The sequence below is a fragment of the Aspergillus aculeatinus genome (assembly GCF_003184765.1).
Source record: "Aspergillus aculeatinus CBS 121060 unplaced genomic scaffold BO66scaffold_64, whole genome shotgun sequence".
NCBI lineage: Eukaryota > Fungi > Ascomycota > Eurotiomycetes > Eurotiales > Aspergillaceae > Aspergillus > Aspergillus aculeatinus.
Window position 1 is genome coordinate 178,932 of NW_020291533.1, and position 27,028 is coordinate 205,959.

Here is a 27,028-nt window from a genome sequence, read left to right on the forward strand (position 1 = left end):
GTGGCTTGAAATTTGTGTACATTATAATTAAAACTCCCTTCTCCATCAAACTGTTTTGTATTGACAAATAAGCTCGAAGAACAGTTCCGCATGTGAGAGAAAGGAACAAGACATAAGCTGCCAAAGAACGCCCTCGTCCTCTATAAAGAAAACCAGTATGCCAGAACATTAGTTCCAGTATAAGAAACTTCCAGGCGGTTGCTGAAGCACCTCACCACTTGATAGCAGTAATCGACTCTTCAGAAACCTGGAAGAGGTGGCAGAGGCGCGAAAAGACTGGGCTTGCCACTGCAGATGTCTCTATGATCAGCTGGCATAGACAGGTTCTGCAAGTGGTCCGGTGCTTCTATGATCACGGCCATGAGACGTGTTTCAACATGGAATTCGATATGGCAATGGAACATCCAGATACGTAAAGGCTGCCGAAGTTAGCTTATGGGAAAGAATGCGCGATGTCTGGGTACTTATCTGGATTCATCGCCTTGAAACGAAGGACAGCATGGCCCTTGGGTTCGACCATAAGAGTGTCTCGTCGCGATGGAACCGCCGAGATATTGCCATAGCCGTTGAACGCACCACCGTTCGGGTATGTACGTTGAAGGATCTGGAAGTCATGTCCATGTAAATGCCAAGGGTGCAGGTTGTTGTGGTTGTTGTTGATGACAAGCTCCACGATGTCACCATACTCGACCACATATTGATTGATGGAACCATAGATCGATGGGTCCAAAGACTCTTCACTGCCGGCAGACAAGGCTGTATACAGGGTAGGCTCCTTGGGGGTTTCGTATGTGTTGCCGTTGATAGTGTAGGTGGGAACACCGTCCACCTGGGCATAGTTGAAGTCCAAAACGATTTGTCGGGAAACTGGCTCAAGCAGCGGAAGGCCATCTATCGGTGTGAGCGTTACGTCGTCCAAGAACTCCAGACTTGCGTTATGAATCTGAATATCTGGGGATGGTAAGAAGGGCGCATCTTCGTTGTACATCAACCATGCAGTGCCATTGGCATTGTACCCTTCAGGCATCTCGCGGTTCTCTCGGATAAACATCTCGTCGATATCAAGGCCGTCCCAGATTGCGTAGTTCCTGCTTGTATCGTTCTTTGTTGTTAGAAGTAGGTCGAGGCGCTGCCCAACAGTCATTCGAAGATATTGAGGCGTCGCGAGTTTCGGTTCCACGAGAATTCCATCGGCTCGGACAACAGTCAGATCGTGGTCCTCAACAATGAACGCATGTCCGGCCCAATTCCCCATGCAGACAACGTGGATGAGATAGGTCTTGTTGGGCTTGACCGGAATCTTGGTTCCGACTGCATCATTGAACAGGACCGCATCTGGCAACGGCTCTAGTCCAGCCGGCCCATCCGCCGGATAGACGTAATCTTCCGTGAGCTGAGGCATTTGTCTGTTGTACCAATCCGAAAGTGTAACAGTGATCTCCTCGTCGTAATGGAAAGGTAACGGCGCCGTGTCGTGAACAACAATCGGCCCTCGGATTCCATCGGGATACTGGCCTTCTTGGTGGGAGTGATACCAATACGTTCCGGTTTGATTGACCTGTTTCGTGTGTCAGTAACGCCACCAGAATCACCAAGTTGGAGTAGACCTCATTACCGGAATAACGTATCGCATGCGCTGCTGTGGTTTGATCGGGCATTGAGTTATGTCAGGCACACCGTCCATGAAGGTATTGTAGTTCTGATGAAATCCATGCCAATGGATTCCGGTGGATTGGTTTCCGAGGGCGTTGTAGACATCTACCACCAAGTTGTCCCCGATGTGGACGTCAATCTGTGGACACGGCCATTGACCGTTGATTCCGATGATGGGTCGCTCAACACCATTTGGTGCTGCGTTGACCCATGTGATATTCCAGTCGAGATACACGTTCTTGCCGAATGCTTCTTGTACGAGCCCCGTCAGGCCCAGAAGCAAGAAGGTTCGGAGCATGGCCACTACCGTGAGTTTATCATCCACGAAGAATGAGGTTGATGAGCGAGGAGTGCTGAGTATATACGATTAAAACTTGAAACTAGAAAATGAAGGACGAAAGTTAGCTAGGATAGAAAATCATTCGAGGACGTAAGTGTATGCATATCAATACGCACACTGACCCGTCTCGGCTCGGTGTCCATCCAAACAAACACGTACCTGAATAGACCGTGATTAAAAATCGAAAAGTCGAGCCAAGCACAAACGAGGCACTCCTACCTAGCACTCGGAGATTCTTGTAAAACACCGTAGAATGCTAACATGCAACTTTCGTTTCTGCAAGGGGCAAGGTTAGGGACCATCCACCACCACAGCTCCAGCCAGCCAAGGAAATTGGCCCCCCATGTAGATTCCTTCCTATTTCACCCTTGCAAAGAATTTCCGAGTCATGGTCGCGTAGAGCGTTGGTGGATTTGACTTTTCTCATACACCGAATGATTGATGCCTAGTGGCGGACAGGCCGAGTATGAAGGAGTCGAGACAATGGGTTCTCGCGAATGACAATGTGAGAAACCACTGTTCCACAGCTCATTTCACATGGCATTTTCACGACACTCGGACTATTCAGCGGGGATTTCGGACAGTCAGATCAAGTCACCAACCCCAGGCCGATCTCCCAATATATAACAGGGCTTTGATTGACTGAGACATGGGCCTTCCAATCGCACAAAGCAGCGACTGGCTCCACTCGGCAGCTCAGGTTCTATCTGCAGGGGACTATACGGAAGGCCTGTAGAAAGAGTAATCCGGACAAGTATACTCGTATGGAAGCATAAGCAAGATGATCTTGGAAGTGGCAATGGCCAAGAGAGGTAATCGATATTGTTCTAAGTTGCTGGGACGAGGTCCCGGTCTGGATCGATGCTTTCCAAGAATAGCGGAATGGATGACCACAAAGCCACCAATTTCAGACCGTTGTCCATTCTGGCAAAGTGATGATGTCAAATCCCAAGCATTGAGCTTGATTTGGGGTTGTCATATCCGGGTTGTCTTTCAGTCGTCCGTCCGTGGGCTCAAAGTGGCACGTTTGCTGGACGTACGAGTAAGACAGACAGTGCACATCAAGGTCCAAGAACAACTCCAATCCAGATTAATTTAGTCTCATCAAACGAAAGTAGGTTCCTGGAAGGGGGTAAGGTCGTTCCCATCCAAGGGGTAATGTGATGATTGAGTTAGCCGTATGAGGCAAGGGAGTTGTCAGGCCCGGGGGCCGGGATGGAAACGACGGTCGAATTGAACGATGTTCCATGCGGTGGATAGAGTTCCCGTGGAGCGAGCTTAATTTCTACCTTGGTTGACTTGAATACGGCCAAATCCCCTGCTTACAATTTCTTTATGCCCCCCAAAACTCCTTCCAAGTTATTATGAAGTCCTTACTTCTAGCATGATAGACAATATATGCCCACTCACATTTGGTACACATACTGGATTCTAATTCAACTCTCCTAGGTCGTCCTCACAACCACGGAAAAGCTCGCATTGGCGTCGCTTCCCCTAGCGAAGTAAGAAGAGACTGGTTTGATGGCATCTTCACAGTCAGCACAAAATATTTGTGTATGAGGCAAATTCGACCTTACTTGGCCGTTGCATCCTCAATTCCTGGGACTCAATCATCTATACAGGCTTTGATTACTTGCTGGTATGCTAACCTGGTATATGTGACTACAACTTTGTATAACCCACTGTAGGCTTGTGCTTCTCTTGAATCCTACTGCTTCCTTACCAAAGACATGCACCATCATCCATGACATAACCTCTCCAACAGATGCCTCTCAGCAATCCGAGCTCTTGACGATTATGCTACTTAACTGGTCAGGAGCTCACCGCATTGGCAGCCATTTCATGCTCCAAGCTCGCCATCACCAACGGCGCCGCACCGAACACACTGTTATATGACAGCGGCTGGGTAGTGTAGTACTAGCATTAATCAGTACTTCATCCAACCATATCCGTAGAGCAGTCACGGAGTCTCAAATGTGAGGGGAAGGGTGAGAACATACCTCATATGTCGGATCTTCTAACGTGCAGACCCCAACTGTGCCATTCACACTCAACGTGCCGCTGTCATCCCGGACCACTCGATTCTCGAGCAGCCAACTATAGCACTTCTCCGCCGTCTGCTTGTAATCTTTTCCGCTCTCGGGGTGAACACCCGTCAGATAGCCCAGCCGCACACCCTTGAGAATGGAGTAGGTGAAAATGGCCGATCCACTCGTCTCGATATAATTGCCTTGCTCCCCTCCATGCTCCATCACCTGCCACCAACACCCCGTGGTCTCGTCTACATCGTTGATGATCGTGTTTGCCAAATTGTAATACTTCTTGTAAGCGTCGTCTCGTTGCGTCTGATTCAGGAGGCCGGGGAATTCATCTGCATTGTGGAGAAGCTCCACAAGACCCATGTGGTACCATCCGAGGGCGCGATCCCAGACATATGGGCTTGCCCCAGTAGTCTTATTCGCCCACGGGGCTGACTTGGAGGCGTCGTAGCCATGCGCCATCAGGCCGGTGTCGTGGTGACAATGGTCCTTAAATTGATTGAGGTCTTTGCTGAGGTTCTCAGCCAGGGTGGCGTTGGTGAGCTCGAAGCGGTTCTTGTACACGGCAGTAAAGGCGCCCAAGGGATAGGTCTCATCCAAATAGCTGAGGTTCGGCCGGGCGTTATAGTACCAGAAGCCGCCTGTCATTTAATTAGTTGATGGGTCGAAATAGGCCAGCCAGGTACGTTGTCTCACCCTCCGAGTTGCGTTTCCTGCCGTCGTATGCCTTTCTCAGAGCATCAAGGCCTTGCTTGTAACTTTCGTCGCCGGACTTCTCATATCTGTAGCCGTCGTCGTGTTATGTCAGATCAATGGTCAGGATTCTAACAAGAATGAACCGCAGGTTCAACACTCACTGGTAGTACAGCCCGTTAGCCGTGGCAAATATGTCCATGGGAGCTTCAATATCGCCAGTCACGTTCAACACTGTGGGCAGAATACTATCGGTAGCCTCTTTCAGATATGCATCCCAGTCCTCCTTTGCACATGATGCAGCATCGTAGTACTCCTTGAGATGGATAACGCTAAGTTGGAACAGTCCAAGCTTCAAGGAGAGTGCGACATCATTTTCAGTGTCAGCGTTCAACAGCGCATCTTTACGAGCGATGACACTATCGGCCAACCATGCTGAGTATGGGCGTACTCCGTTCTCGCATGTTTGTCCCACCGCTGCCACCATGGAGAGGTGACTTGCGAGCCCTGGGAGCACAAATGTGCTCAAGGTTTTCATGCGAACCATATTGTGAGATGCTGTTGAAAGAGCAAAAGCCGAGAAAAGCAGGCCTGTCGGACTGAGAAGCTTCTTATGTGATAGATGCAATTCGGATGGATTGTGTTGTTGGCGTGTGCTAGATGGGGGATATCGGCTGTCGATCAGTCAATAGTCTGGAGTAGCAAGGACTGAAACCTGCAGCAAGACATTGAATATTAACTCTAGCTCAGGGTGAGCATTAGATCCTCGTTGAATATCTCCATCATGAAGCGCAGGGGGGAAGTGGCAGGGATGTCACATTCTCAAGTGAGACAATTAGGCAAGGTTTCCTGCCAGGCGTGAGGGAGCCTGGGGCAGCAAAGAAACATAGGCGCCATCACGAGATCGGATTTTGAAAAAGAAATAACTGCTGATTTCCTCCTTTTGGCTGTCAGATCCGACAAAATACGTTCAGCATTGTGGCTAAGACAGATTGAATGAGAAATCTATAGATCCGCTTTCAAGAGCATCCCCATTATGGCAGGCCATACTGGGCGCTCTAGGCCAGAATAAAGTAGAAACAGTCCCCAGATCAAACCCAATCGACAGTTGTCATCTATATATAATGCTGTCTCAAGTGATCCGAGTAATGCTAACATCCGACGTTGACAGCCAGACATATGCATTGCTATTCACCTCGTTCCCAAGGGAGGAGAGTACTTCGGAGGAGGAACTTGAATTGCCTGCGGCTCTTCGTAGCGTGGTGGACTGAAGCCATTGAGTTCCGTGTTCGATGTTGGCTTTTCCTCTCGTCTCTTTCGCCGCTTAATGTAATAGAGCGCTCCGAGGACAACTATAAGTCCGACACCAATCACAACACCAACCACGATACCGGCAATGGCCCCGGTGCCTAACTTCTTGGAGTGCCTTTTCGAACTGCAGTCTACATAGCCTTTTGAGCCATTTTTGGCCTTCGTGATGGTATCCTTCACGGATTGGCAATCCAAGGAGAGGCTGCTATGGACGCTGAAGCTGGAAAGGGATTTCAGCTTAGGAAATTTCACACTCCATCCAACGCAGTTAGCCGAGGTTAGTCCCTGTACATGCTGTAAAACTCCGTTTAGACTGACCTTGAAATCGCTCCGTACAAGTCAATAGACGACGCCTCTTCGAAAGGAAGGTCAATGGGTAGTGAATCACCAGCATCAACCCGAAAATATCCACTCATGTTCCGCATTTCCGGCATGGAAAGACTAGTATTCTCGGAAGAAGCATTGGTTAGCCCGCATCAACCTCAAGCTCTTGGTAGAGGCAGAAACCCTCACCTGGAGATGTTCCCTCCCAAAATCATGTATGTAGGCGCATTATTGAGACGAGGAAAAGTGATGTTGATAGCTGATGCATTGGATGAGGCGCGCTGGAAGCCAGCAAATCTAGCTTCTTCCTTGATGGTTGTGAGGTTCGGCACTGCTAGTCTACACAAGCTGCTGTCAATGTTCAATTCTGGTGTATGACACGAGAGTGAAGGCAGACAGGCGCACCCCGATAAACTTCCAGCGATTTCTATGCTACCCGCCGATTGGAGCGAAGGAAGAGAGATATATAATGGCGTGGTTGAAGACTGGTTTTTCTCGCATCTATCCTTATTGCAGATAGAAAAGTATCCAGAGACATTCCGAAGTGAGTCTAAGCGTAGACTGCATTGGATGCATCAGCACACAAACAATATCGTCTCATAATTGCGCAAGACAGCCCGAGCTCACCTGGAAACATCGCCAAAGATCTCCGCATATCTGACGGTTTCCAATGATCGCAAATCAACGTTCTGCACATAGTCCATTCTTAGCGCCCATCCGGCCGTCCTCAACTTCGGCGCGGACACATTTGTCAAAGTCGAAATACCCAAGAGGTACATATCGCTCCCCATGTACTCGAGATCTGGAAGGCTGATCGACGACGGTGCAGGTACCGCGGGGGTCCCCTCCCATCCATAGCCGATCTGTCCAGTGATGTTGCGAACGTTGGGTAGGTTGAAGGAGCCGGTATAGCTTGTCGCGATCACGATGCTTCCATTGATCGTTGTGCAATTTTTCGCGATGGCGTCCAGGACAGATTGGTCGGTCGCATTGTAGGAGTATCCGTACTCACCCAAAGGCGGGAGGCATACTTGAGCCACGGCTAGCATGACAGATCAGCACGAGTCAAGACCCTGGGAGCGAAAAGAGAGAAAGGCATTGCTACCTACTAAGTGGGAAGAAACCAAATACCAAGGCCAGTAGAAGCCTATTTAGAAAGCAAATACTCATCTCAGCGAGAAAGACTGCAGAAGTAGTCCCTCAAAACCGAGACGATGAAGAGATAGATCAAGGGAAAAGGAGAGTGAGAAGCACATGCGCCATGGGGGTCTGACAGATCAAGGAAATGTCAGTCTCGTCAGACCGTGGACGCTCCGACAATCAGCCCAGTTAGCAAAATAGTTCCCCAACATGGGCAATGTTATTCTTATCCATGATGATGCAGCGTCGAAGCGCAAACAGTGATTGGCTGATGCTCACAAGCCAAGAGCCATGGCTCATTAATAGCTGGATTTAACGAGACAGGGTCCAGCTTCTCCATCCTCGCATGTTATCTTGACAATGACGCGGGCATAGATCTTCCGTTTTGTTGAGCGAGCTCGGCTCGAATTCAGGGTAATCAAATCGGCATAGTAGTGCATATCTATACCTCGGCAGCTGTTTCATGACATAGATAGGGTTGAAGGTCTCAGAAGAAAGAACTCTGTTTCGGCCGTAGGAGTGGGTGGGGGAAGGGGAAAGGAACTAAAGACCGGACGGAGAAGCCTTGTTATAGTGCCAGTCAACACCACCACGACTCCTCTTTTCGCAGGTGGTACTAATACTTGATAATTCTACTAGGATGACGACGAGAGGCCAAAGACAACGCTGGCTTGTGTTGAGAGAAAACTGTACGTACAAATATGGCATACTAAATCATGTCAGTCATCCTCTCACCGCAAACACATTGATCTATCTCAATCCTGTGTAATCTCCGCCGCCTTGACGGTCCTCCTGATCAATGCTTTGAGCATTGAATCATCCTCGACACCCTTCGCAGCGTATCCAGATGGGAGGAGCCAAAGGCGACACGAAAATCCGTTCACGTTAACCGTCAGAGCCATCAAACCCAGTTGCGGAGGTCAACACAAACGCTCATGTAGCATTTCCTGCGACTCAAGAGCATTGCATCCACCAGCCATCAACACGATCAACATCTCGGGCCCGGACAGATGGCCCGGTACGCCGATTGCAATGTGGGAGGTCCGCAGCCCAAACACCCAAGTAAGTTTTTTTGTTTTACTTGGGAGCCTCGCACCAACTCAATCAACCCTCACCTTCTTGTGCGATCTGTGCATCATTCGAAACCGGCACGGGTTCACCGTTGAGCTTGGCCAGGCGCTCCTCTTCCTTCTGCTCGCGGATCCGCTCCGTCTCCCGCCGCAGGGCATCCAAGTTCCACACTCCATCGGCCTCATCCTCACTCTCACTCTCACTATCATCAGCGCGCCAGTTGCCGCTTTCGAACAATGTACGTCCAGTGGCTTCCTTGGCCTTCTGAGCTTGCTCTTCAGCCGCCTTCTTGTCCAAGCGCTCCTTCTTCCACTTAGCGAACGTCTCAGGCGTTACAGGCGTTAACTCGCCAGTGAGCTTGTGGCGTTCGGACTCCAACCAATCCTCCAGTGTCAGGGTGTTAAGCGGCGACTTGTCCATCAAAGCCTTCTCCGCCGCCTTCTGCTCCTTGGTCTTCAGGACGAATCTAGCCAGATTGTCAGTTGCGCGTACAGTACTGCGGGACGGAGGAATGCAACGTACCCTGGTGGCAAGCTGTGCTTGTACATGCACTTGTCGCCTCCATTGGGGCAGGTCCAGAACCAACCATACTTCTGGTTCTCGACCGCTTCGATGAAGTATTTGCAGACCTTGTCTGTCGTGGTCCGGGGGTTTCCGTGCTTGCTCATAACGACCTTGCGCAATTTCTCCTCGTCCCAATCCTCCATGTTGTCCTTCTTCTTGGCCTCTTCCTCGGCCGACTTGACATCTCGAGAATCGGTGTACAAGTCTCTCTTGGCGGCTTTGCGCTCGAGACTCAAGTCGTGACTGAATTTACACTTCCGGCCCTTCTCACAGTTGCCCTGCTTGTAGAAAACGCAAACAACCGTCTTCGGATCGACACCGAAAGGAACCTTCTGGACCTGTACAGGCTTGAACAGATCGGCAGCCTCCTTTCTGGCTTGCTCGGCAGCCTTCTTCTCGGCCTCACGGCGAAGCTTCTCGGCCTCCTTCTTCTTTTCGTCGGCGTTCTTGTTGGAGGCCGCTTGCGCATTGAGTTGGGCGATCTGTCGTTTGGCGGAACCACCTTTTTTCTGCGAGGGAAGATACCGGTCAGCGGATTGGTCTTTTTTCTTTCTTTTTTTCTTCTGGACGATAGGTAGGCGCAACAAGGCGAAGGTTTTCATGAAAAGACTTCACGTACGTTTTTCATACCAAAGGTCTGCAAAGGAGTCGCTATAGTTAGCCTTACGACGCACGTAATGAGCATTGGGCCACGAGGGTTCAAACCTTGTCCTCGACGGTGGCCTTCTTCTTCTTAGGCTGATCGGCTTTCTTGGGAGGCATGATGGGCGGTGTTTATCTTATTGCGCTTCTTTTTGAAAAACGAAGAAGAGAAGATATAAAACGGTTGCTCAGATAAAGACGTATGCGCCCTCGAATATAGAATTGGAAAGTTGGAAGGGAACTTCCACAGACAAGCCGAAACTGAAGCGGGCTGACGAAATGGGTACAGTCCGCTAAGCGGAGGGAGGGGGAGTAAAAATTACAATAGACAAGACAAAAAAAGGTGTCTCTGAATGAGAGTCGGCCTGACGTCGAAACCGGGTCAGACAAAAAGAAATCACAACGCCGTGGCTGGGAAAGATAAGAATCAACAACCGGGATGGAGGTTCAAAGGAACAAGAAGAAAGTCCGTGTTGGTGTGCAGTAGTGGTGGTTGCAGGTTCCTCCACATTTTCAAGGTGTGGGTTTCCAAGTGTGGCGGAACAACTTCACATAATCTGCCTCTCCGCCAATTGAGTTGGATAGCCAAATTGCGGTCGAACCCTCACCGGCGCATTACTTGTCGGATTTGACCACCAAAAATCTCTTCACATGGCCGACATTGAGCTGGTCTGTTATACTCAGGAACGAGATAGGGATATTTTTACCAGCAGTTGTCCCTGGCCCGTCGATGTCCCCGATGACCTTTTGTTCTACGGTCGCAAAGCCACACTTGAAGGAGGGGCGCCATGGCGCTATTGACATCATCGATGAAAAAAATTAAGCATGCTGTAGGGCTATTCGGGAAAATTACGGAGGGGAAGGTCTTCCTTTTAGCAAAAGCGTCGTTGGCTATTTCGTCATCTCATACCAATGAAGGAAAAATAATAAACTATTCGCTTCCTTTCCAACTTGTCCTTCTCTTCTGTGCCTCTCTGGGCAGGCTGATAAAGCTAGCTAAACCTGTCGTTCGACTTTGTGCCGGTTAGACACACTATGAGTCGATCGAAACATTATACGATAGACCGAGCGTGATGGGCTCAATGATGCTGATTGTGATAAGTGTTCTCGTTTATGCCTCCGTTCTCCACATCCGTAAGTCGCAATGCGCGTCCCGCGAGAACTTCTCGCATTTAAGCAACCTCCTGGATCTTGGAATCCTTGTTATCGCCGGCCTCCTCGAGTTCCGGCATCTCCTCATCCTAATGGTCGTGTTAGCAAGCGCACATACAAGGTCGAGAAGGGTAATATTCAGCATACCTCATCTTCGCCCTCGCCTGCATCAGCCTCGGCGCCGCCGAGACCGGAAAGGCCACCAAGCTTGGAGAAATCAATGTTGCCAAGGCCACCGTCCATGCCTCCTTCCATGCCATTGAAGCCGCTGGCGTAGTCATCCTCGGGGGCCTCATCCTGCTCGTCCTCGTCGACCCACTAGCTCCAAGTCAGCCTGGACGGGTTCCCAGTCGAGAAGGTACAAATGGGGTCACAATACCTTGTCAAAGTCGGTCTTGAGGAAGTGAACCTTCTGAGTCGTCTTCAGCAGACGGGGCCAGTATTCCTCCTTGAGCTCCTTCTTGCGCAACACCAGCTCGACCTCACGGTCACTGTGGTTTGTCTTCGAGTTCTCAGGGTCGATCTCGGCGTAAAGGTCGAGAGAAACTTGGTATTTTACGCCCTTCTTAGACTCGCCGGAGAAAGAGACATTGGTGGGGGTGATGCTAAGGCTAGCGGCGTCGCGAGCAACATCGGAAGCCTTGATGCTCACGTAAAGGTAGTTGCGCTCGGCCTCAGTGGCCGAGGAGCGCTGGGCCCATGTAACTGAAAAGAGATAGTCAGTACATCGTTACTGCGAGATAAAGAGCTTGCGAGGAAATTGAAGGGTGTTCAGCAGGGTTGGTGTCGAGTCAAGCTCAAGCCGGGGCGATTTATGACAACCGGCCACCGTGCGAGTCACGAAAACCAAGAGCGGGGAAGGTAGGAATGAGGGACGGAGCACAAGAAACACACCTTCGGGGTGAACCTGAGGAAGAGACATTATGGAAGACGGGGAGATAAGAGATATGCAAGATTGAGATGTAGAGAAAAGATGAATCGGATTGGGAAGGTCGAGAAGAGAGATTGAGTGAAAGGTGGATTCGTCTAGGTAGCAGAGCAGAGCAGAACAGAGCAGAGCAGCAGCCGTAGCAGGTGAAATCCAGCCCGCTTCCCTCTAAGCTGACGATCGGCTCAATATGGTGCTAGAAAGTACTGGAACTCTCCCGCCCGCAGGGAGTTTGTTAGGTTTGCAACCTTCTCCGGGGGCTCCTATGGAGGGTTAATTGTGGCCTGAGGCGCTCCACGCATCTATCTCGGCGACGTCACCGCATTCGGGGATGACTCAGCCGGATTTCGCCCGTATTAACTATTCCCAGCACGCAAGCCTGGCTTGACTGAGTGCGCCAGTGCCAGGCACTCCAAAAGCGATGCGAACGACAACCTTGAACAACTTTCAACCAGACAAATATAATTTTACAGGTAACCGCTGTTGCTTCTGGCAGTGACGCTCTCTATGAATTGAATCTTGTCTTTTTTTTCCTGCAGCCTGACCCGGCGAGACTCGCAAAAAATCTCCCCCCTATACCCCGCCCTGCTGCCAAGGTCTTCGGATAAGCCTTCGAGTTCCTCCCGATAGACGCCTGTTCCACTCTTGCTCAACCCAGAAGCCTCGGCCATCAACATACACCTGCAGTACACCTTCACGGCATTCACTCAGCTGCGGAAACTCTGAAGATATTCTAAGATGGAGACCCTCAAGGCTGTCTTCTTCGGCCCCGATCCTCAGGCACAGGTATTGTCACATGCAGGTGTTCAAACTGGCCGTTCCATCCTGACCCCATGTTCTTGATTGTAGATGAGGAAATGCAACCAGCTCATTCGTGCCAATACCCGTCAATTAGACCGTGACATCTCTCAGCTCAAGACACTGGAAAGCAAAACACGACAGCACATCGTAAGTGCATCGCGACGAGCCCAACGCAACCCCTCCCAGGCGAAGCAGGCCAATATGGAAGCCAAGACCTTTGCGCGAGAACTTGTTCGGATCCGAAAGCAGTCAACCCGGCTACATACTAGCCGAGCCCAGCTGCAGAGCGTCCACATGCAGGTCAATGAGGCATTCTCGGTGCGCAAGATTCAAGGGAGTCTGAAGAAGTCGACGGGAATCATGAAGGATGTCAACACCCTCGTCCGTATGCCGGAACTGACGGCCACAATGCGACAATTGTCAACCGAACTGGTCCGCGCCGGGATCATTGAGGAAATGGTGGATGATGCGATTCCGAATAATGAATTGCTCGAAGACGAGGAGGACGAAGCTGAGGAGGAAGTGGACAAAGTCTTGCAGGAGATTCTCCAGGGCAAATTGTCCCAGGTGGAGGGTGTCAGGCCCGAGCAGCCTTTGGAGGAAGCGCCGGAGCCCGAGGACGAGCTCGAGGACCAAGAAGCGACTCTTGCACAAATGAGAGGAAGACTGGAAGCCCTGAAGAGCTGAAGAGACAACGCCGACTTACTCATCATGGTTTATTATGGCTTAATGCATGTGCCTGCTCGTTATTTCTCTTTCTTTACATACTTTCAACCAGTCTTAGATGGCGTTCGATTGGACAGGGCGCGCCAGGCGTTTATATCTTGATCTCTGCTTTATTCATTCTGATATTGGGCAGGCCCCGGCTTCTGGAGCTTCGAATACATTGCGTTGTCTTACTATACCGCGCAACACTATGGTTCGATCAATTGGCAATGTGTGTTGTATACAAATGTCATGAGATTATCCATATGCATTATCATCGGGCCGTTGCTTCTTGTGTTCTGGTGTTTGGGCAGCAGTGAGTAGCTTTGGCATAATCAGAGTCTGAACATAATTCAAGTGCTTTCTCATGAGTCTCATTAAGTCTATCTGTTAATGGAAAGGTAGCAAATGAATTTTCCAGCCTCAGAATACTGTAAATAATTCCATTCCAATGAAGCTCAAGTTGTACCTTGAATGGGTGTGTCGTAACAATCCCCAAAGCGGATAGCTCGAAAGACCTGATCGGGACTAGGGTGACTCAGCCTCCTCCCCTCCGCCCTTGCTTATCTTCTCCATTCATCCGCCGCCTGTGTTTCCCTTTCTTCAATCATCCATCCATCCATCCATCCACCCCATCCCGTCCACATCACTTCTATCATCTTCATCATCCCGCATCCATCGCGTCCACTTGTGCGTGGTGTAAACTCTTCCACCGTCAATTTTCACTGTCAACTTATACTGTTCAGCTTGTCTTCCAGCTTCTGGACAAATCTTAACCAGAACAATCGCCTTCGCTTCCTCAAAGTCGCGAACTCAGTGGCGTAACACTCGCGACTTGCGAAAGCTATCGATCGATCTCTCATCCTTTCTTCGACAAACCCCCAATCAACTACAATCATGTCTGGCAAGTTGGACAAGTCTCTCGACGAGATTCTCGTCAGCCGCCGCCAGGGTGCTCGTCGTCGCGACCGCCGTTCGGCCCCTAAGGCCGCCGCTGCTTCTGTTCCAGTCGGTGGAGTCAAGAAGACCACCAAGACTGCTAAGCCTGCCGGCAAAGTCGCTCAGAATGGACACCCCGTCTCGCGTGAAAGTAAAATCATGGTCAGCGGCTTGGTATGTTAGATCCAAAATCTCTTGCAGGAAGCCAAAAGCTAACGCCCCCCTCACAGCCTGCCGATGTGAACGAGGCCAATATCAAGGTATGTTGATCGAAAGGCCTTTGCCTTGGGTTTCTATCGCCATGTTTCTTTTCCGAAACCTTCGATGCGCAACGGCTTCACTCGCGTTTCGATCCTTGCCACCGTCATGCATATATCGTCGTCGTGGACTTTGGACATCAGCACGGGCAGCAGTCTCCTTTGACGCTTTTGGCGCCGTTATCTTCCTTCGCGCTTTGAAAGCCTATCAAAGTCGAGCTCTGCCGTAGTCTTGCAAATGGCGCATCCAATCCAGAGCGGAGCTCTCAGTGTCCCGCCTGGATTGTCGAAGCCGCAGACTGTGCTATGGATTATCCTTCGAAGCATGCCTTCATTTTTTCCTCGCTTGGTCAAGCTCGATTGAAACCTCCAGTCGGGATTCTCAGGCATCAGCGAGCGCATTGGCATGCCAGCAGTACATCCAACACAACGCCTCGAGCGAGTTGTGGTCGAGCGTCATATCATACCACGTGTTATCGAGCGATGCTATCGTGCTTGGCTGGGGCACGATACATTCTTCTTTGGACATTGTGAGAGTATTTATGGCTTGCATTTCTTGGACTGGGGTATTACGGAGGGCATCTGGGGGATCCTGAGTACACGTTTGCCGCCTTTCTGGGATCTCGCAATCGGGGGATAAATGTGGGACATGCATGCTGGATGGATTGTCCTGTCAACTTTTTGAGGAGCCTTTTATCAGGCATCTGATGACATTACATCTTGTGAGGTTGAAATGAGTGGAGGGGCATGCTGGCCAGGGTTACAATGTTGATTGGAGATTCTACGGTGGACGAGCGAACGGCTGCCTACAGCACTGTACTCGGGTAGAGATGCGGAAAAACTATCCATGCTGACAACTAACTGCCGCTGTGTGCTCGCTGATGCTTCTTGATGTCGATGTCGCTTCTGAGGCCGTTATCATGCGTCTTTCGAATTGTGTTCATGCCGATGCTTTCGCGGTTCTGCAACTGAACTTCTTGATTCGATATACTAATTCGGTTTTTCCTGGTGCTATAGGAATACTTCACAAAGTCTGCAGGTCCCGTGAAGCGAGTTATGCTCACCTACAACCAGAATGGTACTAGCCGTGGAATCGCATCCATCGTCTTCAGCAAGCCCGATACAGCTGCGAAGGCTGCCAAGGACTTGAATGGCCTTCTAGTCGATGGCAGACCCATGAAGGTCAGTCTTGTTGTTGCTCATCGTTATTGCTCTGCTCAAGCTCTAAGTACTGACACATACCAGATCGAGGTTGTCGTTGATGCCTCCCATGCGCCCGATGTTGCCGCTCCCAAGTCCCTTGGTGACCGTGTCGCGTAAGTATTCATCCTTTCTGTTCGTTTTTGATGGTGACTAAGTGTCGATGTGTCCAGTCAAACCAAGCCCAAGCCCAAGCCTGCTACTGCCAACAAGGCCGCTACTAATGCCCCTGGACGTGGTCGCCGTGGTGCCCGTAAGAACGGCCGCACTTCCAACCGCCCCAAGCCCAAGACCGTCGAGGAGCTTGATGCCGAGATGGTTGACTACTTCGCTACCACTGATAACACCGGCCCTGCTGAGGGTAACGCTCAGACGAACGGAGCCCCTCAGCAGCAACAGGCTGCCGCTGGTGAGGACCTTGGCATGGCTGAGATCTCTGTAAGCTTCCTTTTTCTCCTCACGGCTTCTGTGCAACCATCGACTAATCACGTGTTCTAGTAAATGATCCACGATACACCTTCATTTGTAAAAACGATATGAAGTTGTCGTCCAAACCCTTCGCCACCTGGCCACACTCTTTGCGCACTCGGGGTCTGCCGGTTGGATTCGAGTCGAATTCCCCTTAACACAATTCCCCTTAACCCTTTTATCCCTTTCCTCTTTTTTTCCTCCACTTTTGCTGTATTTCGGACTTATGTTACTCGCGGTTTGCTTTTTTCTTCTTTCCCTCCACTTTCCCCTCGTCTTACCCCTTTGTGCCTTTTATTTTTACTTTTTTTTTCACTGCGTCCAGGACTTGTCGGTGGTGAGAAGATCGGGTCTGTTATCTGTATCTAATAAAGAAACTTGGGGTCTCAATGCATCTCCTCGCAAGTTCTTTTACTCTGTACGCTTTAGAGTCATCGTGCGGGCAGTTTCCTTGGCATCTTCAACCCACGCTGTACTGTACAATACTACCTTCCTTGTATCGCGAAGTTTCACTGCGACGGTCATCATCAAAGAGAAATCCCCAACCAATGGAACAAGATACGTTGAACTACCAATAGATACCTGAACGAAGAAAAACCACCTATCCTGTACTATTTACAGGCCAGTCATCTCCCCATTTCCCCGATCCCCAGCCACGTCTTTTACATGTTTACTTTCGTTACCGACCACTCTCAGCTCCAGGTGCCATTCGCGGGCCCGAAATACCCAGCGGCCGGCATCTCCTTCCACGGGACCCCGTCCCCGTCCGCCGTGTTGAGGTAGACATTGTTGCCCCACCAGTCGGGGAACACGGCGCCCGGGTAGGAAATGCAGAAGAAGATGACGATACCGCTGAGGGCGAGGCCGGTGTCCAGCGCTGCGGCGAGGATGTAGTTGTACTTGGTCCACCAGGCGAAGAAGCGGCGTTTGATGAGGTGGTTGAAGATGAAGTTGACGAGGGCCCAGCTGGAGTAGTTGATTCCGGTTGCTGTGGGGGTGGGAGAGTAGATGATTAGTGTGCGACAAGAAAAGAGGGGGGTAGGAAAAGGGGAGGTGATGAGTGGGTAACTTGGAGCTCGGGGGATTGAGGAGAGAAAGGGGAGACTAACCTGGTGGGACGTTGTAGGTGCCCACGAAAATGAGGGGCCAGTTGACCAGCTTCCAGAAGCGGTTGCGGGTGTACTTATACAAAACGTATGTGATGAGCGGGGCGATGGCCCCGATCCAGAAGAAATGCAGCAAGGATGAATAGATCTTGCCGACGGAGTAGAGACGACGCGGGCCGACGAGACCCCAGATCACCGAGGAAGAGTAGACGGTGCGGCCGTTGGGGCAGGTGAATCCGTCCGCTTGATCGGAGGAACAGATATCTTTGATGTTGCCGAGCATCCAGATGGTGACACCAGCTTGCGTCAAGGCCCCGAGGATGGTGGCTAGTCCTTGGGCCATGAAGAGGGTCCGCGGGGGGATTTTCAGATAGTGGCCCAGTTTCATGTCCATGGCGAAGTAGACGCCTTGACCTACCACATCGGTGCTCAGAATCTTGAACAGCATGTTGGCAAGGGGCTTGCCCTCGAACATGTAGCCGCCGACAAACTCAGCCAGGACATTTAGTTGATTGGCGTCTACGTTAGTGATGCCCTGTATGATGCCACAGGGGATCATGTAGATTGCTGGGACGATGAGAGCAAGAAACACGCCATACACGGGGAGCTTCGTATGGTAGACTTCAACCACGACGATCGCGATAGCTGTGATCACCGCGATAATGGCTGCGTACCAGTACCATGGGGTGTTCTTGTATTTCTTCATCAGACGGGCATGGATGTCCAGCTTGTTTTTTCCTTTGAGGGCAGCCCAGATCTCTCTGCTATGCCAGACTCCGATGTGAGTCAGGACTGCGGTGATGGATGCAAATGACAGTCCGTAGACAAAGGCGTACGTGGCTGGGAGATACGGAGGGGAATAGTTCTTGTATGCCTCAACATCCAGTGTGTTTTGTGAGCTGATAACGCGGGTGGTGTTGTATTCGGCACCCGTTCTGTCGTAGACGTCGGCTGTCATGAGAGGAAGGTAAGCTGTGTACCACGTGTTAGAATAGTAGATGCCCGGCACGACGATCCAAAAGAAGACCGCAAATCCAGCAAAGACGTTGATTGCAGCCCAGGCTGGCGAAAGCAGAGGGTTAGTGTTGTACGCGACCTGGCTCCAGTCGAAGGTGATAGGGCTCAATCCCAGGCCAGTTTGCATGCCGAAAAGTTGGTTAACAATCTTGTTGCGAGGTGCGATCCAGCACACCCAGGTGAAGTATGAGAGGGCAGTGAACATGAGCCCTGGGAAGAAGTACCATACGAAGCCAGCTGCGGTGACGTAAAGGAAGAACCGGAGGCGGGAGATCTTCCAGCCATTGGCGACGCTATTTGCACGCGAATGAAGCGTTTCGAGCATCGCGCAATTCGATAGAACCTGTGGCCAGACGATTCTCGCTGGCTCAACAAGCCATGGAGCAGCGAGTCCGGCGACCCCAAATCCCAGGAGTTGTGCGCAAAGGACGACCAGGACCGAGAAGCCAGCTGACAGACCAAAGTTGTAGAACTGGGAGCTAGAAGCCTGAATAATGTTGGTAGAATCCGCACTCCCATAGCCGAACGAGACATTGCTCATGATCACGATCAGTGCGTGCTCCTTGATATTGAACTGGCGGTCTGGGTTGAGAGAGAAGCTGCCCAATGGTCCGAGACTTATAGTCCACATCGGCAAGACTTTAGCCAGGAAGACACCACAGGGATAAGCCAGCAGCTCTGCCACCAAGGATACGATATGTACCGACGGATAACGTAGCGAGAAAAATTGGTTGATACCAGAGCCCACCATTGTGAATATGAAGCCAAGGAGCCACATTCGGAATGTGCTGACGGGCATACTTGGGTCGTCTGTCTCAGGTACAACAGCGCGCACTGTATGGTACTCATGTTAGATATCGCCCAACCTGACATATGATGTCTTGGGTCATTCACGAACCCTCGGGGAAAGGTGAGTGTTCCGACTCATAGTCGTAGACTTCCTTGTCTGCCAAGTCATCCTCCTTTGTATGCAACTCATCAAGGCGACCTTGCTCTACCTCCTGGTCGGCTGTGCTGTAAGGTGACTTGAAGGATTTCTCAATCTCGATCAGGTCCTTGGATACCATCTTGGGGGACGAACGGCTGTGACCAGCACTTGGTGACGGGGAAGGGAAGACAAGGGAGAAAAGCAGCCATGGCGGAGCCACAAACAAGATTTGGCGGTCTTTAAGAAACTTCAACCATAGTCGCCTTAGCCTGCTTCTTATCGCCACATCTGCTGACACTTTGTAGTTGACTAGTGTCTAGCCCAGGGTGTAACCGACCGATAGGCATGGGTGTAGTCTATCTGGTGCAGATAACAGCCGTGCTAGCCCTATGCGAAGAGATAGGGATGGCGGCGATGGGCTGATTGGCGGTTTGGAGCATTGCATAACGAGCATACTGAGATACTTCGAAGCGTCGGAAGAAAACAAGAAAGTCAAAGGCATTCACCGTGCTAATTCTCACTGTAGTAGCAGAAAGAAGAAGAGAATTGTAGACATGTCTCTTGGAGAATGCCGAAAGAAAGAAGTGCGGTCTGATAACAAAACGCGGGGAAAAGTCTCAATTGGGTAAGAACGCGGGACACAGCAGATGCAGAGGCAGAGATAAGTTATGCTTACATTTTGCTACTGGACTAAACACGTAATCACTACTTCTCTTCGCTCTAGCAAAATCATCAAGAGCTTCCATCCTACATCAATTACATTCTGATTACCCGAAGGAAGGAGATACGGTGCGAATTGAATTATCATGATGAATTTGGTACAAGACAACCCACCTTCCCACAAAGCAGCTATGACCTCAAGCTAACTTTGTCTCCAATCCAGATCTCTTGATAACATATAGGTTATCAAGAGAGTCTAAAGCCTCTCGCAGACCCCAGACAACACAACACAGCGCCAACAGCGTATTATCCTGAATGGGACAACTAGTTCACATACCATACCACCCCGAGACTGCCATAGAAGCACTCACTGGGCCTCTTGAACTGACAGCTGCTGCGGAGGCTGGATCTGATAGCGTGCCAGAAGACAGTATAGAGCATTGTGCACAGGGAGACCTGAGTAGGTAATACGAATGCGGCCATGGCGACCTTGTACGTCCCTGACGTTGTCGTGGACCCAATGGATCGGATATCTCTGTGAGCAGTCAGTCAAATGTTCTCTTTCAACGAGAATAGATGCAGAGAAAGGTATCACGTACACCGGTCGTGCTATCAGCGATCCAAAGCAAAGTCAGCTCCTTCAAGACCGGGAACTCGCGCATCAGACTCTCCAGAACCGTCTCCCAGAGCCCAGCGTCAAAGCGAACAGTTCTCAATTCCAGGATGCGCAGAGAGTTTCTGTTGGTAAGAAGAAAGCTCTGCAGGTCCTGACCCGAGATACCCACCACGCCTGACAGTTGGAGCACCTCTAGCTTCATGTTATTACCCTCTTGTCCCAGAAGTTGGAACAAGGCGTCGACTCCTTCGCCTCCACCACAGTCCAAGTCTAGCTTCTTCAGATTGGGCGCCTGGTCAATGAGCTCGTGAACAAAGCCGGCCAGATGAGCGTCTTTCACCTGCGCAAGCAGGCACAGCTCGGTAAGGGTGGACCAGCAAAGGCCGAAGCGGACAACATGAAAGGTGTGGGGGCAGAATCTCCTGGGGTCGATGACCCCTGCCGAATGTTTGTTGAAGTCCGGGTAGGAGCAGCTGAATGACTCGACAGGTCTTGCCATGCTCGGGATGAGATGCAGCACGAGTGTCACTGCATCACTGGGGCTGAGGCAGTCGGTCCAGGTACCCGATTCGGGCTGATTGGACAACGAGATATGGAACGATTGGCAATTCGGGAACTTCTTCAAGACGGCTCTCAACTTCAAGAATCCATTTGAAGAATGGAGGAAGTTGAGATACTCGTTCTCCAGGATGTCACGGTACCATATGAAACCGTAGCCAATAGTGTTCCCAGTAGCGCTGCCGATGGATATCTTCTTGACATGCTGGTTCAAGCCACAGGTCTCGGCGAGCTCATCCATGGCAAGCAGGTTCAACTTGGAGAGATCTGTGTGTAGCGTATGAAGCCCAATCCGTCCGAATTGATACTTGGCTGCGCGTTCGAGGGTCGAGCATGTCAAGCGCAACGCGCACAAAGCAGGCTTGTCCATGAAGGAAGCAATCAGGTCCATCAGTTCTGTGGGCAGTTCGCAGAGCTGATGCTTCTGTTTGTCTTCCGACGCGTTATAAATCCTCGGATCTGGATTTCGGGTAATCGATGAAGAGTCATGAGCCACCATGCATATATTCTTCGAGGGGACGGACTTACCCTTGGCCAAAAAGGGCGACATAAGTTTGCGAAGCCGCATGTTGAGGGTCTTTGAAGGATTTACACTCCCTTAGTGCCCACTGATAGGGATTCGTTCTATTCACTACCTTTGTCAGTGACCGGTGGGTGTAGGGGTAATATCGGTGGTATTAGAGAAAGAGATGAGAAGCAACGTGCGTCAAAGACCTATGAGGTGCTCGCAGGTTTGTCTTTTAGGAACAGTACTGTGGAAGATTGAACCTTTATCGATGCCAGGTATGACCCCGATGAAACTGATGTTAGGATGTTAGGAAGTGACGCGGGGAAGAGAGGAATCATATCACGGTTGACAATCTAAGATAGACCTACCTTCTCAGTATGGGAGTGTGGTACATACGGCTTAGTGAATGAAGACGTTGCGTAGGAGTCGCCTCAAGCTAATTCCAGGGTTGATATCTAATTCACTGCGAGAGATGTATGAGGATGAAAAGTTCAGTCCCGCTGAAAAACTGCATCAAAATTTCTGATCCTATGTGCTACTCTATCACTTTCCCTGCTGGCTTGCAAGCCACGCTTCGTGGGCTTTCTTTTGACGCTCCCAGTCTTTCCTCAACTTCTTGCCCCGGCTCTTCGCGAGCGGTTCGCCAGCAGCATCCTTGGTCGGCATACCCTCCTCATCCCAGGCGCTGAATTCGCTAGTCTTGAACATCTCGAGGTGACTGAGCTTTCCCTTCTCAAGCTTTTCTTGAGCAAGGCGTTCCTTCTTCTCCTTTTCTTGCTGCCTCTGCAAAGCCTTGCGCGCCTGCTCTTCGCGAGCCTGCAGCAGGTCTTTGGTGACAGGGCGGACGAGAGCCGGCTTGTTCTCACGGTCCTCAAGGTAGATACCAAGGTTGAAAAGGTCCACATCACGCAAACGGTCACAGAGGGAAAGAATCTCCTTCGAAGAGCTCTTGGAGTCCTCAAGGCTCAATGATGCGAGCTGAGAGCTGAAAGACTCCAGAGCTTGGGAGTATGGCTTGGCGGCTTCGGTTGTGTCTGCATCTTTCACTGCTGCTGCGCCGATGATCTCCTTGACCTTGTCTGATGTGATCTGGTTTCCGGACATGGCAACCTGGCGCAAAGAGTCACGCATGGCGGAAAGCGGGTACAAGTACTGCTTTGCCACCTCAGGAACATCGGTACCCTCCCAGCCGATTTCACACTTGTCCACCGGAGTAGCCCCGTTCAGACCGAAAATGGTCACAATCCGTGTCACCCACTTGGCAGTGGATTCAATAGCCTGGGGCTCCAGCGTCTGGATATCAAGCGAATTGAAAGTGGTAATCAGTTCAGAGATAGCAGCCATAACTCTGGGGGTATCAAAGGAATCGCAGAAGTGTTCATCGACCTTGTCTTGGGTGGACTTGAGGGCCTGTGTCAATGTTTCGGTAGATGCCGCATCGGTAGCGGAAGTCTGGTATGTGGAAGGATCTTTGACTTTAACAAAGAAGTTGTTGACCTTCTCTTCCCATGACGAGGCGCTCTTGACCAGCTCATCCGTGATCTCGACTCCGTCGCGCCAGCCACCCAGCAGGAAAACGATTCTCAGACTGCGAGCAGTGTAATCACCTCGCTTAAGCGCGTCACTGATGGTAGTGAAGTTCTTCAAGGACTTGGACATCTTAGAGCCTGCAATGGAAAGGTGGCCCATGTGCAGGAAGTAGTTGACCCACTGGTGCTTGTGCTCGTGCCAGTAGGCTTCACTCTGAGCAAGCTCGTTATCATGGTGGGGGAAAGCAAGGTCAATACCACCTGAGTGGATATCGATCTGGCTTCCTAAGCAGCTCGATGCCATAGCAGAGCACTCGATGTGCCACCCGGGTCTTCCTTGACCCCACTTGCTAGACCAACTAGGCTCACCAGGTCGAGACGACTTCCAAAGAGCGAAGTCGTCGGGCGACTTCTTCTCGGTTGCCCGGGACAGGGCACCTTCGCCGTCTCTCTGCAGAGGTTGGTTGTTTCTGTTCCACGGCTCCAGTCGGGCATAGTGGTTGCCGGCTTCTTCGAACGCTTTGATGTCGAAGTAAACAGAGCCGTCCGAGGCCACATACCCAAACTTATTCGAAACAATCTTTTCGACAAAGTCCGCAATCTGTGGGCCATACTCGGTAACTCGTGTGATCTCATCGGGATCGAGAACGTTCAGATCTCTCATATCGCGCATAAAGTGGTCTTCGTATTTCTTCGTGAGCTTCGTGAAGATTTCGTAAGCATCGCCGGGAATCGTGGATCCTTGGGTGATGTCAAGGTAGTAGCAGAACACATCCTGTGTGGCATCGTAGAAAGCCTGGCTCGGTGTCTCGGGCTTCTTCGCGGCATCCGCGATGGCTGAAGATGACGCCATCGCGGTCTTAACGTGCATCTTGATCTTGGTCTCCGCATCTCCCGGCTTCTTATCTGCCTCCAACGAGCCGCCCTTGAGGACCAGTCCATAAACCTTGTCGACTTCCGCAGTAAAATCTTCAGGCTTCGTGTCCGGGTTGATCAGAGGGAGGTTCTTCTTGATGTAGGCGCTGTATGCCGATCGGGCAGTTTCGAGGACTTCGGGGGTAATATTCGGATGTTCCGTGATATACTTGTTGAATAGATGTTGTTGTCTACCGCGAAGGATGATCTGTGGCCATCAGTCACGCCAGTCCTTCAAGCATCCTTCCTAACGCGGTGGCTCATACCTTGTCGTCAACATCGGTGATGTTCATAACAAATTGCACGTCATAGTTGAAGTAGTCCTTAAGGATACGTCGTAGGATATCGGTGCTGACATAGTTTCGCGCGTGCCCGAGGTGCGCATCGTCGTAAACAGTTGGGCCGCAAGCATACCACTTGACCTTGCGTCCTTCGGGATCCAAGGGCACGAAAGGAGTCTTGGATCTGGTCAAAGAGTTCCATACTTTGAGAGGAGGGAGACGGGCGTCGGGGCGCGCGGGCGGCTGCTGCCACGGAGGTTGTTGGCGACTTTCCATCCTGAACGACCGACTGAAACGCCGTAAGAAGAACTGGGGATTGACAACGAGGGGTATTCGTGATGGTGGCATAATACAATTGCTGGAAGATTTTAGCACGTCGCTGGATTATGCGCTCCAAACTCTCTCACCGCCGACCACCCCGCTCTGCGCTAGTGCAAATCGGGCAGATTGACTCATCAAGGCACGCCTGCCTAAAAGAGTAATATACATGTGATCAGTGCCAGGCTCACTTACGTCCTATCCAAGAATCCATGATACAATCATCAATGACTCAAAGCAACCTTCTACAGCGAGTCGACTCATAGGTACAACGGAGAACAACAGAGACACGAGACATTATCACCTTTGTACCACCCATTTTGAATGACTGCAGAGCCACCACCAATCACACTCATCCATGAAAGAATGAACCCAGCACTTATGAATGAGGCTGTGAGCAACAGACATTAACTTGAACATGGAGTATTCCCAAGGACAGCTCAACGGACTAATGCATTATAGTCATACTGAGGTTCAATTGAATCACTCTAGACGTTTGAAAACAGATAGTTCGGTGCATGAGATGAGTTCCGTCCATTGAACAGGATCTGTGTCACCCTCGACTGACAAAAAGCAATGCTCATTGTCTGTCAGACATGTATGGATTGCGGACGCAGATAGATGCACGTAAGCCAGCCGGCATTGCGTTGGTCATAACGTGGGCACCAATGACTTTTAGATGTCTAAGACATGCTTGCGTCCATCTGGGGCGGCTAGATTCAGCATTGCTCCGAGATACGGTAGCAATTTCCGATATCCTTGCTACCTCGTCATCTGGATGGATTCCAGCCTCAACAACTACTGGTCGACCGGTGATAACGAAAGAGCACCTATGCCTCACCCCTTTCTCCACGTTACTGTTTTGCGTCTATTGGCAATCGATGCCTGGTCCTTGAAGCACAGCATTGCATCCACAAACTGTCGGCATAGTCATCAGGGCTCGCTTTAGAATGGTTCTTAAGCTTGTCACAGACATGGGGGCCACTCTTGAAACCATTGCAGCACGACACTTGAGAGTATGATTCACGCCCTTAGAGCAAAAGCATGCTGCTCTCGTGTAATGTACGAGACGGAAAATCATCTGGATGGTAGCTTCGAATCATATTACAGAAGACACTATCTCATTTGACGCTGTCAGCGAACATCGGCAAGGCCTGACTGTCAGATGACGACAGTCATATACAGATTCCACTACGCACCGCACTACCTTCTAATCCTCGCACACTCAGAAAGGAGAGACTCCGTAAACTCCCAGCACCTTCCCTATATCAGCATCTGTCTCTCCCTTGACCACCGCAGCCACTCTCTGGCCTCCTTCTGAGGGCTCCACAGCATTTCTCTTCCGCAGAGACTCGGGATCGCCGGTCAAATTCGTGGCACACAACCCTGGGTCCGCTCCAAACACTTTGAATCCCTCAGCCTTTAGCCGTGCCCAGTACAAGACCATCATCATATTCAATGCAGCCTTGCTCGAGCGATATTCAATTCCCCGCGGGTTATAGTATGGGGACTCGGGATCAGCAGCATGGGTGATTGACCCGGTGCTTGAACTGACAAAGATGAGTCGCTTCTCGGACGACCGTCGCAGCAGGTCCAGAAAGGCCTCCGTGGTGCTCAGCGCCCCGACTAGGTTCACGTCCAAGACCTTTCGGTAGGATTCGCGGGACGGCGGCTCATTCAGGATTGCGATGCCGGCGTTGTTGACTAGGATATCGAGTCGGCCGTACTTCTTCTGAACGTGTACGGCGGCCTCGTCAACGGACTTGTCGTCCGTCACATCGATCTGAATGGTGGACACGGTTCCCTTGATCCCGGGGAGGATACGGAGGGCTTGAGCGGCTTCTTCGCCTTTGGCTGGATCGCGAGAGCCTAGAAGAATGTGGTAGTCATGACTCGAGATAAGAAGGTTCTTGGCCGTCTCGAAACCGACTCCTTGATTTGCACCTAGACTTGCGCTGAGACAGGAGTGCTGGTTCGTTCAAGGTCAAACTTGCCATACCTGTGATCAGGACCAGCTTGGAAGTGGTGGCCATGCTCTCATGAACTGAGGATCAAATCTCGTTTCTTGCTGACAATTGCCGCTACATGAATGACTGTTGTCTTGCGCTTGGCGTAGTATTGTAGGCAATGGATATCAATCCAAAGTTCATATAGATGAGACTTCGCCGGGTATAGTGATATTAAGTCCGTTGGTATGGTACTCTCGATCTTTTTTCTGCTATCTCCGCCTAAACCCGCTTCGGCCCCTGGTCAGATGCACATAATATAACTTAAGCTAATGCACAAGGATACACTATTTAGATCTGCTGGAGATGTAGACTGTCTGTCAAAGGCAAGCACTAGAAATGGCTGCTACCAGTGGTAC

The 27,028-nt window shown here is 50.7% G+C and overlaps 11 protein-coding genes across 11 annotated transcripts; 2 read left to right on the top strand and 9 right to left on the bottom strand.

Annotated features, from left to right (window-relative positions):
- Positions 1-88: 88 nt before the first annotated feature.
- abr1 (multicopper oxidase abr1) lies at positions 89-2,159 on the bottom strand. The gene is made up of 4 exons (XM_025642607.1): positions 2,153-2,159; positions 1,616-2,033; positions 469-1,558; positions 89-412 (listed from the first exon to the last, which is right to left on the bottom strand). The coding sequence occupies exons 2-4, from the start codon at positions 1,949-1,951 to the stop codon at positions 240-242; spliced, it is 1,599 nt and encodes a 532-aa protein (XP_025499253.1). The 5' UTR covers positions 1,952-2,033; positions 2,153-2,159; the 3' UTR covers positions 89-239.
- A 1,529-nt stretch (positions 2,160-3,688) lies between these two features.
- BO66DRAFT_383650 (cell wall glycosyl hydrolase YteR) lies at positions 3,689-5,507 on the bottom strand. Its single transcript, XM_025646064.1, has 4 exons — positions 4,890-5,507; positions 4,729-4,814; positions 3,994-4,673; positions 3,689-3,910 (listed from the first exon to the last, which is right to left on the bottom strand). Exons 1-4 carry the CDS (start codon positions 5,270-5,272, stop codon positions 3,806-3,808), a joined length of 1,254 nt encoding a protein of 417 aa, XP_025499254.1. The 5' UTR covers positions 5,273-5,507; the 3' UTR covers positions 3,689-3,805.
- Positions 5,508-5,662: 155 nt separating this feature from the next.
- BO66DRAFT_395508 (uncharacterized protein) lies at positions 5,663-7,569 on the bottom strand. The gene is made up of 6 exons (XM_025648233.1): positions 7,470-7,569; positions 6,988-7,402; positions 6,766-6,921; positions 6,550-6,699; positions 6,355-6,477; positions 5,663-6,289 (listed from the first exon to the last, which is right to left on the bottom strand). The coding sequence occupies exons 1-6, from the start codon at positions 7,528-7,530 to the stop codon at positions 5,917-5,919; spliced, it is 1,278 nt and encodes a 425-aa protein (XP_025499255.1). The 5' UTR covers positions 7,531-7,569; the 3' UTR covers positions 5,663-5,916.
- An 837-nt stretch (positions 7,570-8,406) lies between these two features.
- Positions 8,407-10,231, bottom strand: BO66DRAFT_213316 (translation machinery-associated protein TMA46). The gene is made up of 4 exons (XM_025642608.1): positions 9,841-10,231; positions 9,755-9,772; positions 9,094-9,644; positions 8,407-9,037 (listed from the first exon to the last, which is right to left on the bottom strand). Exons 1-4 carry the CDS (start codon positions 9,895-9,897, stop codon positions 8,605-8,607), a joined length of 1,059 nt encoding a protein of 352 aa, XP_025499256.1. The 5' UTR covers positions 9,898-10,231; the 3' UTR covers positions 8,407-8,604.
- Positions 10,232-10,658: 427 nt separating this feature from the next.
- On the bottom strand, positions 10,659-11,945 carry wos2 (Hsp90 cochaperone SBA1). Its single transcript, XM_025648234.1, has 4 exons — positions 11,824-11,945; positions 11,309-11,634; positions 11,077-11,247; positions 10,659-11,018 (listed from the first exon to the last, which is right to left on the bottom strand). Exons 1-4 carry the CDS (start codon positions 11,849-11,851, stop codon positions 10,950-10,952), a joined length of 594 nt encoding a protein of 197 aa, XP_025499257.1. The 5' UTR covers positions 11,852-11,945; the 3' UTR covers positions 10,659-10,949.
- Positions 11,946-12,262: 317 nt separating this feature from the next.
- BO66DRAFT_395512 (ESCRT-III subunit protein VPS24) lies at positions 12,263-13,711 on the top strand. Its single transcript, XM_025648235.1, has 2 exons — positions 12,263-12,643; positions 12,707-13,711. Exons 1-2 carry the CDS (start codon positions 12,596-12,598, stop codon positions 13,343-13,345), a joined length of 687 nt encoding a protein of 228 aa, XP_025499258.1. The 5' UTR covers positions 12,263-12,595; the 3' UTR covers positions 13,346-13,711.
- Positions 13,712-15,415: 1,704 nt separating this feature from the next.
- BO66DRAFT_213408 (putative RNA annealing protein Yra1) lies at positions 15,416-16,357 on the top strand. Its single transcript, XM_025642609.1, has 4 exons — positions 15,416-15,741; positions 15,805-15,875; positions 15,933-16,197; positions 16,258-16,357. Exons 1-4 carry the CDS (start codon positions 15,616-15,618, stop codon positions 16,258-16,260), a joined length of 465 nt encoding a protein of 154 aa, XP_025499259.1. The 5' UTR covers positions 15,416-15,615; the 3' UTR covers positions 16,261-16,357.
- Positions 16,358-16,859: 502 nt separating this feature from the next.
- On the bottom strand, positions 16,860-19,417 carry optD (small oligopeptide transporter, OPT family; the record flags this gene model as incomplete). Its single annotated transcript, XM_025653195.1, has 3 exons — positions 16,860-17,215; positions 17,337-19,184; positions 19,249-19,417. The coding sequence occupies 3 exons, from the start codon at positions 19,415-19,417 to the stop codon at positions 16,920-16,922; spliced, it is 2,313 nt and encodes a 770-aa protein (XP_025499260.1). The 3' UTR covers positions 16,860-16,919.
- A 768-nt stretch (positions 19,418-20,185) lies between these two features.
- BO66DRAFT_475095 (uncharacterized protein) lies at positions 20,186-21,680 on the bottom strand (the record flags this gene model as incomplete). The annotated part of the gene is made up of 3 exons (XM_025653196.1): positions 20,186-20,473; positions 20,538-21,571; positions 21,641-21,680. 3 exons carry the CDS (start codon positions 21,678-21,680, stop codon positions 20,306-20,308), a joined length of 1,242 nt encoding a protein of 413 aa, XP_025499261.1. The 3' UTR covers positions 20,186-20,305.
- A 436-nt stretch (positions 21,681-22,116) lies between these two features.
- On the bottom strand, positions 22,117-24,683 carry BO66DRAFT_475096 (cysteine--tRNA ligase). The gene is made up of 2 exons (XM_025653197.1): positions 24,331-24,683; positions 22,117-24,272 (listed from the first exon to the last, which is right to left on the bottom strand). Exons 1-2 carry the CDS (start codon positions 24,619-24,621, stop codon positions 22,164-22,166), a joined length of 2,400 nt encoding a protein of 799 aa, XP_025499262.1. The 5' UTR covers positions 24,622-24,683; the 3' UTR covers positions 22,117-22,163.
- Positions 24,684-25,888: 1,205 nt separating this feature from the next.
- On the bottom strand, positions 25,889-26,696 carry BO66DRAFT_443126 (NAD(P)-binding protein; the record flags this gene model as incomplete). The annotated part of the gene is made up of 2 exons (XM_025651484.1): positions 25,889-26,607; positions 26,663-26,696. 2 exons carry the CDS (start codon positions 26,694-26,696, stop codon positions 25,889-25,891), a joined length of 753 nt encoding a protein of 250 aa, XP_025499263.1.
- Positions 26,697-27,028: the final 332 nt, after the last annotated feature.